This window comes from Alosa alosa, chromosome 17, assembly GCF_017589495.1.
Source record: "Alosa alosa isolate M-15738 ecotype Scorff River chromosome 17, AALO_Geno_1.1, whole genome shotgun sequence".
NCBI lineage: Eukaryota > Metazoa > Chordata > Actinopteri > Clupeiformes > Clupeidae > Alosa > Alosa alosa.
Window position 1 is genome coordinate 16,862,209 of NC_063205.1, and position 13,340 is coordinate 16,875,548.

General features: G+C 43.9%; 1 protein-coding gene across 1 annotated transcript in view; it reads left to right on the forward strand.

Moving 5' to 3' along the window:
• The window catches only part of LOC125310391 (TRPM8 channel-associated factor homolog), a 28,338-nt gene that overhangs the window by 11,370 nt on the left and 3,628 nt on the right, over positions 1-13,340 (forward strand). The window contains exons 2-7 of the mRNA XM_048267759.1: positions 2,655-3,372; positions 7,116-7,727; positions 7,818-8,815; positions 9,253-9,347; positions 12,087-12,300; positions 12,980-13,219. Of these exons, the coding sequence (XP_048123716.1) occupies positions 2,768-3,372; positions 7,116-7,727; positions 7,818-8,815; positions 9,253-9,347; positions 12,087-12,300; positions 12,980-13,219 (2,764 nt within the window). The 5' untranslated portion in view covers positions 2,655-2,767. The remainder of the gene's footprint in view (positions 1-2,654; positions 3,373-7,115; positions 7,728-7,817; positions 8,816-9,252; positions 9,348-12,086; positions 12,301-12,979; positions 13,220-13,340) is intronic.

Sequence of the window (13,340 nt, forward strand, 5' to 3'; positions counted from 1 at the left end):
CCTTTCTTACCAGCCCATCGGTGGTTCTCAAAGCTGCTGGAACCTACTGGTTGTGCTTTGGGGTAGTCTGTCTGGCGATGCGGGTGGCACCTATGGAAGCATATGTATAGCTTAATTCAAATGAGAATGCAATCTGCAATATGCAATTCAAAAAGACATTACATTATGCAATTGCCAATTCATTATGCAATTTAATATTGCAATTTGCAATAATTTCCAACAAATTGTATTTTAATCTGCAAAGTGACAATGCAATCCTAAAATCAATTTGAATGGCAATTCGATCTGTAATCTGTCAAGTCACTCGTCAAGGCGGGAATTAGGCTACGTCACTTCCGTGATTACGTCTTACCCAGGTAGCGTTTGCAATGGAGGAGTTTGCAGCTGCACTAAGGTCTCTGGCCGACAGACCCGGCTGTAGAGTACAGTGACAGAGGGGGCATTTGCGATTTTTATTGGGGGGAGGGGGGAGTGTTGGTGGCGCAAACATGTTCCCGAAGCACTTTTGAATTTATTTCCTCAGCATATTAGGTCATATCATAGATTATTATAATATGGCCATTATTTGAACAGTGAAAATAATAATAAAAGAGTTTTTGAACTTTAATGTCACTAATGCTGATTATTCAATGATTCTTTTGAATTTAAATATTTAAAATACTTTCACGGCAAAAATTCTATCTGCGATTAATATAGATTAATTAATTACAGAGTATGCTGACAGCCCTTTTATGTTTTAGCCTATGTTAGCCTACAGCAGGAATAGTGCCTGGCATGTGGGGGCGTGGCATCACGATGGTTGCTTCCCTTCCCATCAGAGACGGTTGATAAAGCGAGACGATTCATAAGAGGGTAAATTCTGGCACGTTGTGATGTGGGGTTCGAAGCTGTCACACCTATTTAGGAGTCTAGCGGGAGGTCCAGTTTCGATGTATTCCTATGGGAGAAATGAACATTTTCACGGAATATGACCAATCCCTTACGGCTCCTACACACAGCTGTGTGCATTGCGTTGCTGAAGAAGCATCCCATTCACTTTACATGGGCTCACGTCATCCGTTGCCGAACTGAATTGTGGGTCCGTTGCGTCGCATTTCTCCCGCCGCTCGCGTTGAGAAGTTCAGCTGTTGCTGCACCGACAGACGGCACCAGCCAATCAAGCCAATCGACTGACAGCACCGACCAATCAAATTACGGTTATACTTCAAGTCATTTGCATAGCTACCGTCAGGAACACCCACTGGCATGCGTTGCTGTGTGTAGGAGCCGTTAGCCCTACATTCAGCAATGTAAGTTTTGAACCCATTTTCTAGAAGCCACATGTCTCCCTAACATTCCGACATTGAAATTGTATTTTCCAACGAAACAAATAAAGACAAAAATAGCTTTGTTCGTGATCTGTCACTGTCTCCTCAAAGCTCTGTTGCACAGCCACCTGTTCTCAGAGGCTCTAGACTCAGAGATGGTTGATAAACTAACCTAACATATTTTTTGCTAGAACTAGTAGACTACTAGCCTAGAAATCTAGACGCACCCTAGCGGCGGCAAATTAATTTGCTCAGCCTGTACGTCTAGTAGCAAACCATAGGAATTTCTATTGGCTAACACCGTGGATGTTATTCAATCACAGCGCTGTATTTTGTTAGAGAGTCTTAAGGCGGGCTTAACAGGATAACGACAGTCCTGCGACGGTGAACAACAAGGAAGGTGGCTATGGCTTAACGAAGATGTTGTTTGAATCGGGCGTTGGCGTCAACTTTGGAGGAGTTGGACTTGTGCTTTTCTTTGAAAGTTGAGCAACACAATGCACTTAAGTCATTCCTTTCGAAGAAGGATGTATTTGCCGGTTTGCCGACCGTCGTAGCGCTGGCCTATTGCATGCCTAGGCAGTTTGAAAGACAATTCTCTGCCCGCCCCTTGGATTAAGCGAGGTGAATGGCTCGATTCCATACTATACATTTCAATGATATAGGATGGCCCGCCAGGCTAGTAGACTACCACAAAGTTGCTGAACATATGTTATTTCAGGTTTGTTTGCAACAATATATAAGTTTAACCAAAGTTCTTAGCTGCTAGCTAGCTAGCGAACATTCCCATTCACTTTCCGTTTACTGTGCTAACGTTAAGCTAGCTAGCTCGGTTAACAGGGCAAAATGAAATTATTCATTCCGTGTTCGAAAGAGTGTTTCATTGGCATCACACACAAACAATGACTGTAAAATAGTATACAAAATGATATGTTATTATTGCTTATAAACTTATATGTTATTATTGCTTATTCAGGGAAAAGTTTATGTTTTGACACGCCTATTTAGGAGTCCGGAACTAGTGCCATTTCGTTCCATTGGTGAATCGTCTTATGATTCATCTTAGTTAACTATAGAATCTTTGTTCCCATTGTGATGTCTATCAACCCTACACAACCCTAACCAGTAACACCAGAACATAGTGGCTGTATATGAGCAAAGTTAGCAGTAATAGTCAGATGTTCGTTATAAGACAAAATCAAAATAACATAAAATTGCAAAACTGTCACTATCACTGTTTAAGTTTGATGACCATCAACAATACAGTATTCTATTTTGTAGTTTTTGAATAGTTCTTGCATGCTGCTCTTTCTTACATGTCTTTTCAACTTTCTGTCTTTGTTACAGTTTATTTTGCTGCAAAACCCCAGACTAAGCTGAAAAGGAATACTAGGCTACTTAATAATAATTGGAGTTACAGCAGGTTATTCCTACTATCATAAAAGTTAAATCAGTTTACAATGCCCCAAGAAGAAGCTTACTCCACTCTCATGCATGGTATAAAGGAGCTCACATTTAAAGGGCCGCCAGTACCCAGTAAGCTGCTGCTGAATGGTCATCATGCGTTTCCTTTAGCTGTGAATGCCCAGGATCAGGTCATTATAGCTGCCTCATGCTATGGCCTTGGCCGTATTGTGGTAATGGGGCATGAGGCGTACCTTCAAGACTTCCCAGACCTAGTTAACAATGCCCTGGGTTGGCTTCAACCGTCATCTGGGAGGCCTAAAGTAGGTGTCAATTCCAGCTGCCAGGCCATTGTGGGAAATCTCTCTTCTTGTGATACAGAGGTCTGCCAATTCAGAAGTGATCTTGGAGTCTATATCTCAGATGCTTATAATATAGATCCATTTGCTGAAAAGATGGTGAGTTTCCTCAAGGAAGGAGGAGGGGTTCTTATTGCTGGCCAGGCCTGGCACTGGAACCAGATACATCCCCATGAAAATATACAGCACCATTTTCCGGGTAACAAAGTGTCTGGTGTGGCTGGTATTTTCTTCACTGAGCACTACGGGCCACATGGATCTGTGACTGTGCTATCGCAGATGCCTTCCAGTTGGTCTGCAATGTAAGTATGGGTTTTTGTGCAGTATTGCTATATAGTTTGAAGATTTGATCATACAATTATGTCTCAAATGCTACATGTTCGATTTTTTACACACTAGCTGGGTTTCCATCCAACTTTTTCATGCACATTTTTTACCATTTGAATAGGAAATCGTGTCTGGAAACTTGGAATAAGCATAACATTTTCGGAGTGTCTATTTACACCCCTGGTACCAATAGACTTGGCCACACAGCTGGGCCCAGTTCCCCGAAAGCATCTTAAGCCTAAGAGCGTCGTAAAGTCCCTCTTACGAACGCCTTAAGATTTGCCGACTGTTTCCCGAAACCATCGTAGCTTAAGAGCGTCGTGAAAACACTCGTAGATCTACGAGTGCTCCAGAGTACTCGTTACTGGCTAAGAGCGTCTTAACGCATATGCCTCAGTGGAGTCACCCGCAGGAAGATCAGTGACATTACATGTGTCTATGTAATGTCACAGATCTTCCTACTGGTGACTCCACTGAGGCGTGTGCGTGAAGACGTCAGCAAATAAAATCCGCTGCATAACTAAACTGACTTCACTTGTGTGAGTTAATATATGTTCTTAGGTAGGCCTAGGTGGTTGGTGCAGGAATCATTCATACCAATGTTGTTAAAGTCATAGTGTGTTGCAGGGAAAAAAACATTGTCCTATATTACGATCGGCCAATATATATAATTATATATATGTAAAAAAAAAAAAAAAACAAACACAAAACAGGCAACAGGAGAATGTGACAGAGAACCAAATATGAAGGGAGAGATTTGTGCAGACGGTGTAGGAGAGAAGTTGGAGGGGCAGTGGCAAAAGCAACATAGGGAGGATGCGAAGTGTGCTGGTGGTGATTGGTGACACTGTGACTGTGGGGAAAGGAGCAACCCAAAACATTAAAAAAGTCCTGGATCACGTCACGACGGGCCTCAAAACCAGCCATGTAGTGCTGAGGTTGGTCGTCCGGATCACGGCCCCCCTCATCAGCCTCAGCCTCCTCCTCGTCTGGACAATCCGGCGCAGGGCCTTCGCCGGACTGAAGAGGAGTCCCCCGGCTGATTTGTGGACACACTGGAAGCGCAATTTCCACCGCCCGATGGTGCGTTCCACCACACTTCTGGCCAGACGATGGGCCTCATTGTAGGCACGTTGATGGTTGTCCTCAGGGTTGGCCACAGGTGTGAAGAGGTATGGCCAGAGGGGGTACCCACTGTCGCCGAGAAGTCGCCACTCACCCCTCGACGCAGTTGCCTCCCGACCAACAGCGGACTCCCTGAAAACAAAGGAGTCGTGCGTGCTGCCCGGCCATCTCGCCACAACGTCAAGGATGATGCCCCGGTGGTCAACCACACCAGTTGGCAATTGATGGCCGCGTACCCCTTCCTGCAGATATAGATGTGACCATCATTGTGGGGTGTCAGTATGGGCACTAACGTGCCATCCACCACTCCGGCCACCTGAGGAATTTGATGCTCTCGGAAGAAATGCCCCTGGATCGCCGTCATCTCCTCTCTGGTGGGAAAGTGGGCCGAGCCAACTTCTCCTCCTCCAGTGCCACCTGTCGAGCCAGCAGGTCCAACTTGGCCCTCTTCATATATAGCACCTGCTGCTGGTACTCGGCATCCCACTTGGACGCCTCCCTGGTCAGGCCACACAGCTCCCTCAGCACGGCCAGCTTCTCCCTCTCCAGCTGCACCAGGTCCTGGCTGCACTGGCAGCAGGAGTGAGGGGGCTCCTGGGTTCCTGGTATGGGGGTAGTGGCTCCGTCGAGGTCCCTGGCTGTGGATCTATGCCCCCCCATCACATCGACCCCCCCAGGGATGCACGATGATGCAGTTGTCCCCAGGATACCCAGGGCCGTCTCCTCCTCGGGGGTAAGGGGAGGTGCAGAGCTACTGCCTCCACCTGTTGCTATTTGTTGCCTAATCGCAGCTGCCTTTTTTTTGGCCAAACTGGCAAAGTCCTGCCACTTCTTTCAGAGATCTACTCCAGATCGCCTGGTCCCTGACACAGCGGCCATATTCTCCGCTATTTGTGCCCACACCTTCTGCTTTTGCAGGTTGGTGTGGGCACCTTTGAAGCGGTCAAAGATCACACCTTTGTGCGCCTCTATCTCTTCTATGAGGAGACGCACCTCATCGGGCCTGAAGCTCTGTTTACGTCTTCTGTCCATTTTGATTGTGGCCATTATATAGACAACTCATCTCACGTGAGCAATTACAAAGAAGGATGTAAAAGGACATGTGATAACGGAGATATGCGTTAATTTCAGAAGGAAATTACTGTTTTATTTAGGACACTTCCTTCCGTAGACACGTGTCTTCCGCCTACGAACAGAGTCGCAGTGCTGATATATTCAGCACTGCTTCGGTGGACAGTTCCCCTTAAGAGCAGTGCACGCGCGTTCACACTACGAGCATGTTCAGGAAACAGTCGGAGAAACCAAACGAACGACCGTAAGATGAATCGTAGAAAACCCTCTTAAGAGCGTGCCATTGTACCAGGGGTACAAATAGCCTTACCCTAACATTTTCTATTGCAATAGAGGTGGACAGGTTAATTCTAGACTTCCTTAAGGTATAATGTGACTATGATGGAAATTACCATATTCTGATAATTTCATGTTTGTTGCAATAGACCTCTCCGGAATAAGTCCCGCCTCCGAAACAGCCGTGTCCACCTAACTTCCGGGCGTCGAATGTCTATGGGAAATAACATGGCGTTTCGAAATATCATACCTGTCAAACATCTGTAGGTGGCGAAGTAGAAAAAAATGGTGGGCCGATTGGCCTAGACACTTCTGCCATCTAGTTTCCACTGGATTTTTTGATTGTCGGTGCCGTTAAAGTAGAAATATATCAGTAAGAAGCACTAAGCTAACGCACGCTTCAAACGCTGCGATTCCCCAATCAAGGTTGCATAGCAACGGCAATGTTTCATAGTTTGTCTTCACCGAAATGGAGTTCGTAGCACCAGAGCCGGTCTACGGGGGTGGCACTAACCCTGCGTGAAATCATCATGTTTGATAGGTTGTTAATACATTCTGAAAATGTTACTGTTCTGATCAAGGTCATGCAACATAAAGCTATCGACTCAATACGACCCTGCCTCTGATTCCTAGTCTGCTTATCATTATCTGTTTTTCGTGAGAAAAAAAATCTCATCTCGTCATGTCTTTAGTGGCTTTGTCGGCAATTTCTTTCTTTTTCAAATATCTCAATAACAGCCAACAAACTCGCACAGTCAAACCAAAGTTAAGTCATGTTGAAAAGAGGCTGAACCTTGCAAACGATTTACATTTATAGACCACTGAAATCACGCATAAATCACACGTGAAAATGACCATCACGTTAGGTTGTGAGCAAGATCTAACACACTCCTCCGCCCGCGTACATTGGAACTAGCTCCCGGTTAGCATTAATAATCGTTTACTACTTTAACGGCACCGACAATCAAAAAATCCAGTGGAAACTACAGTAGATGGCAGAAGTGTGTAGGCCAATCGGCCCACCAGCTTTTTCTACTTTGTCACCTACAGAGTTTGACAGGTACGATATTTCGAAACGCCATGTTATTTCCCATAGACATTTGACGACCGGAAGTTGGGTGGATACGGATGTTTCGGAGGCGGGACTTATTCCGGAGAGGTCTATTTTATTGCAAATTTAAGAATATGGCAAATAAAACAATTTGACTTCTTTAATGTACATAATGGTTTTACCCTATTTGCACAGGGCTTTAGAAGGATCCTATTCCACCCTGATGCATGGAATACAGGAGATCACCTTCAAAGGGCCACCAGTACCCAGTGAGCTGCTGCTGAATGGTCATCATGCGTTTCCACTGGCTGTGAACGCCCAGGATCAGGTCATCATAGCTGCCTCGTGCTATGGCCTTGGCCGCATAGTGGTGATGGGGCATGAGGCGTACCTTCAAGACTTCCCAGACCTAGTTAAGAATGCCCTTGGTTGGCTTCAACCCTCATTTGGGAGGGCTAAAGTAGGTGTCTATCCGACCTGCCAGGCTGTTGTTGGAAACCTCTCCTCCTCCTCAATTGATGCAGAGGTCTGCCAATTCAGAAGTGATCTTGGAGTCTATGTTACAGATGCCTATCACGTGGGTCCATTTAGTAAGGAACTGGTGAATTTCCTCAAGGAGGGGGGAGGGGTCCTTATTGCTGGACAGGCCTGGCACTGGCACCAGGTGCATCCTCAAGAAAATGTTCTGCTGAACTTCACTGGAAACAAGGTGTGCAGTGTGGCTGGTATTTATTTCACCGAGCACTGTGGGTCACATGGACAGACAACTGTCCCACCACAAATTCCCCTCCGATGGTCCTTTAAGTCGTAAGTATCTTCATCATTTCTTCTTGGCCTAGTATGTGTAATTTAATTTTTGAACATGAGATAGCCTTGTTGTATTTTCTCCCAATCCAGGGTGAAGGGATATTTAAAAGAGGACCTTGACGTGCTGCTGGATGGAGTCTCGGAATTTGATATTCGTGATGATGCAGTACCTTCAGAGGTCCTCGTTCATGGCCCACTAGCATTCCCCATTGCCACCACACCTGACAGCAGGGCCTTCTTGGCCGGATCTCACTATGGGCAGGGTCGTGTCATCATTGCCACCCACGAAACATATCTGAGTCACAAACCTTTGTCCCGCTTCTTAATAAATGCTGTGCTCTGGCTGGACAAGGGACGCAAGGGTCTTGTTGGTGTTTCACCTAAGCTAAGAGGAGCAACAAATCTTCTGAGCAGGTCGGGTCTGCAGTGCCAGGTGACTGACTTCAGTGACCGCAGTGATGATCTAAGTGTCTATGTTTGCACCTCATACAGTGATGACCATTGCAATGAAATCCAGAGGTTTGTTGCTGAAGGAGGAGGACTCCTAATTGGTGGCCATGCCTGGTACTGGTCCAACACCAATATTGCCGAAAAAACACTGATTAGATACCCTGGCAACCACATTCTCAACCAGATGGGTCTTTCCTTTCTGCCGTGGACGGTAGAGGGAGGATTGTATGAAGCTCAATCAGGACGTGAATTCTTAGAAGCGTACCAGTTCCGTCAATTTCTGCAACTTGTTTCCAATAATTTAGCTCAGAACCAAAGTTTCAGTGATGATCAGCAAGAATGTCTGAAAAAGATGGAAAGAGACTATGTTAATTACCTCTCTATGTCTGCTCATGACTGTGCCTCCTACTCTTCAGTGCTGGAGATGCTAACAGACTTAGTGAAGACAGGTAAAGTCCCACAGGTATGTGAAAGCTGCCCAGTTAGAAATGTTGAAGACCGTCTGCTTCTTGGAGTTGCCCAGCAGGTGTGTAAACATTGTCCAGATCCGGAAGCTCTCTTGCCCTACATCATCAAGGATATCCCTGCTCTTGTAACTGTCAGTAACAGCACTGTGGCCATCAGTGCTAAAACAGGAGGTTAGTCTAATCACAGCTCATAGTTTGTAGTTCTATGTTCTATGATGTATTGAAGGAGATATATTTCTTATTGTTTTTTTAACACAAATTACAAATTATAGGACATAAGTGGTGAGAGCTCATTTTCGATGAAAGCTTACAATGACATGAAATAGCAAATAAGCAAGTGACGGAAGAACTATTCATGAGCACTTAAAAGCAACTTTTCAATTAAAGGGCTGAAAGCAGCGTTACTCATGAAGACTTGCTCCTCCTGTAGAAGAATGTTGCACATGCAAAATGATAGACAAAGTATAGATGGTATAGTTTGTGGAGTTTTTTTGTTTGATTTGGCATTGAGTATGACATAATTTGAAACAACTGTAGCCAAATGAACTGTAGAAATGCCAAGTGGTAATAATGTATGCTTGCCTCTCTATTTGGTGACCCTATGGCAGATGTCAAAGAATGGATCAGCACTGGTCTGTACCTGTCCCCTGGTATGAGGACAAATATCAAGTTTCCCTCAAATATTGTGGGTAAAGGTTGGAAGGTGAGACAAAACAAATCCTGTCTTTTCTACCCCTATTAAAACTTACTGTAATGATTTAAGATACTGTGTCATATTACTATTTATTACACGGCTCTTCAGAGTGCTGCAGAAAGTTCCATTCACATGAATGGGCCTTCCCAACGTTCGGGCCTATGTTAAATCTATATAAATCACCGGCAAAGTATATAATCACTGCTGTCAATGACAATGGGTTGATTAACGTCTTTCATATCCCTCCGCAAGAATTCCGTTCGCTTATTGCAATGGAATTTCATTGAAAGGGAAAGTAAGCTAGTAAGACGTTGCCACGCAACACCTGAAACTGTCAAGTTCTATATGTGGCGAACTATTTATTTTATCAGCGGAAGACACGAAACGGTAGCAAAATCATTTTTAAAGATACATGTTTTAGATTTCTTTTTTCGTTTTGGCAAGTAGCCGTGTAATAAGCGGGATAATGTATTGTCCGCCGGTAATTATCAGAAAATAAGTCCCTTCAGTTGGGGTTCTGTTCTCCCTGTCGGGACTTATTTTCTGATAATAACCGGCGGACAATACATTATCCCTTACTTATTTAATACTTATTATTTCATGTATATCTTTATACATGTATTCATTTAGCAGATGCTTCTATCCAAAGCGACTTACATAATGTGACAGTTATATTACAAGGGCCATTGTCCCAGGAGCAACTTGGGGTTAAGTGCCTTGCTCAAGGGCGGTGGAAGCCGGGAATTGAACCCACAACTTTTCAGACTACTGTGAGTGGTTTGTCCTGGAGGTTTTGCGTTTATCGTTTGAGGCGTGCGCTATCAAAAGCTTCCTGCACCCTACTGCGGTGTAGGCTGTCAACAATATCGCAAAAGATACCGTATACAATTCTCACAAAACTTGTTGGAAAGGTGTAGCATTGTCTAAGGAAACCCCATTAATTTTTGAAGCTGATCAGACTTAAAGGTAACTTTGAAGCATTTTCCATATTGTAGCCTATTTTCTCGCAATGATAGCGAAAGTGAATTGCGAGAAAATTGAAGTGAATTATTTGAATTTGTGCGTGCCTGTGTCATTCATTTCTTTCACATGTCTTACAACATAAATAATGCATTCATATGCTAGTAGTAGTCAGAAATGAACCGGTTTATAAGCCTCTTAGAAATGGCTGTTGCATCTTGCATGTTACATTTAGATGCACACTCAATCGCGCATCCATGCAGGCAAAACGTAGCACTCAAATGTGGCGACGGCACAAAAGTTGAAAAAACTTTGTCACAACCCGGTCCAGAAGCCTCGTTTCCTAGCCTGTGACTTGAGATGCCTTTGCTGCTTCGGTCCGGGTTTTCCTTCTGCCTTGGCTTTTGGTTGACTGACAAGGGAGGCTTCCAATCATCTGTGTTTGCTCTGCTACACCTGCTGCCACTCTCCTCGTCAGCCATGGCTTTTAAGCCATGCCATGTGGAACACTCTTTGCCAGATCGTCACGTCTTTCAGTGTGGATTCTTGCGTTTTCTCATGTTCTTGCTGGATTTACTGTTTTTTGACTAAGGATTGTTTTTGGACTTTGTGATTTTGCCTGAACCTTTTTGGAAACCTTTGCTTGGACTTTGCTTGCTCTTTGTTACTGACCTCTGCCTATTCTGACACGTGAGTCTTGCCTAGCCCCTTTGCTTAACTGCCTGCGGCCTACCTGTGTACCGAACTCTGCCTGTTTTTGCCACTCTGGAGATCTGCTTGAGCCCTGCCTGTATGCTGCCTGTGCTTTTTTCGCCTACTAAGTTGACTCTGCCTACCAAGTGGTTTTGCCTGGCTGCCTATTTTTGTGTTCTTCAACATTAAAACCTAATTAACCTTTAATCAGCTTCTAAGTCTACTTTTGGTTCCACAGTCCCTTACCTAGCCTCACCGGCCCTGACACTTTTACAATGGCGGTGATGGCCTACAGTTAATGTGAATCGCGGACATTAACCAAAGAAAGGAATTTCCACCTCCATTCACCAAATAAAGGCTGTGTTTCTCCATTTTAACACAAAAAGTAATTTCTGTCAGAAACCAGCCTATAATGCATAGGGTAACTTGAGGTGAGTCAGACAGAAGAGGGACCTGTCTTAGTAGCCTATATTGAATCTCATCCCTTTCAAACAACCTTAAAATTGTGTGATTAGCCGCCAGAATAATAAAATCACAAATACAAAATATGATTGGGCTAGGTCCAAACCTATGAGTAAGCATTTAGTGTAATATAGAGGTTATCAAAGATACTCTAGTTTGTATTTTCTTTTAAAATATACATTTTGGAGACAAATGGAGTCATACCACAGGTCTATATCCAGGGATGGATTATTGAATGGGCCTACTGGGCCCAAAAGCTCAGGGGGCCCTGAAGCTGTGTGAAGTTGCTTCTCCGCCCTTCTCTTCTATTTCCACAAAACTGAAGTCGTCATAATATAAAGGGTCTTTTTTTTTTAAAGTCTTCCGGGGAAGTATGCCCCTGGGCCCCCCTATCTTAACAGGAGAGGGTTTTTTTGCATCTATGCCCAGGGGTTCATAATTCATCCGTGCCTATGTCCGTCAAAAGTTTGGAATATCCTAATTGACTGACTTAACTAATGACTTGTTTGTGATTTTAATAATATTTTTGCATGGCAGGAAATGTATTGAAATTCTGTTATTGAAATTCACACTGCACCCCCAATGTTGACATCATGGCTACGGCCTTGAATCTGTTCTACATCCGTCCCCCAGGTGCAGATTGGCTGCCAGACTGACAATATTCAGCTCTTAGATGAGTGGAAACGAGCACCAGTGGTGTTTGAATGTTTCCCTGTGGACAGTAACACAGTGCAGGTGTGGAATCTCTGGGGAGGTCTTATCTACTTTGTTGCCCAACCAAAATGTCAAGTGGATGGTGTGGAGATATTGGTGGAAAAGGCTGTTCGAGCACCATACTATAAATCTGGTAGGGTTGGAGTGCCTATACCATCACATTTTTAGGACCTGTAACTGAAACAGGATTTTATTAATCTTCATATGTTGACAACATTGACTTTAGTATATTGTTTCTCCTGGTAACTGAAAGCATTACATGGCACACAAAATTATGAAGTTTCTTAATCAAAGTGAGATATAAGGCATGTCCGAATAAAATGCTCCCTTCTAAAATATCTTTGTTTTTACGCATTTTAAAGGCAGTGTAGATGTATCCTTCACGTTGCATTCAACGTCCAAAATTCGATCTAGTTATGATCAGCTGAAATGTAATTGGCAACAGCTGACAATTTTATTTTTAAAAGCTGTGCAGGCAAATGTTAGGGTTGTTTTTACTGTAGAGTAGCTAGCTGATGGGGAGGAAATATTCACTGATATTCGTGACAAACAGTGTTTGAAATCACTTCAAATTGCTTACAGTATCATGTGAAATACATATCAATGTATGGTTGATAACTTTAAGATCACATGAATGTATGCTTCTACCAGAACAGAAATGACTGACCTATATAAATTACAGTCATGATAGACCAGAATTATATATTTAGGGGAGACTGGTTTCATGTAAGCTTTTCATCAGTGAATATGTACTGTGATGAGGATGCAAATTGAAATGAAAGATGTTGTACCCTTCATCACACCATTCACAGGGGAGACTACTGTGTACCAATGGCTCCAGGGTATAAGGAACTACCCTGCCCCCTGGGCTGAGCTGGAGTTTCAGAACCTAGTTATCACTCTGAAGTCTGACTTCATCCGAGATCTGGAACGGCCGGATTTGCTAGCTGAACAGTGGGATGCCGTCATGAGGGGTGTTGCTGAGCTGGCAGCCAAACCCGGCAAGTTCCCACGCAAGGAGCGATTTGTGGCCGATGTGCAGATCTCAGCTGGTGTGTGAGATGCTTTTGTGATATCATTACGTGCTCATACCTATAGAATATTCTTGATTCACTAAATTAATTGAAACAAATGAATGTAATTAAGGCTTGTTTTCCTGTTTTACAGAAATGA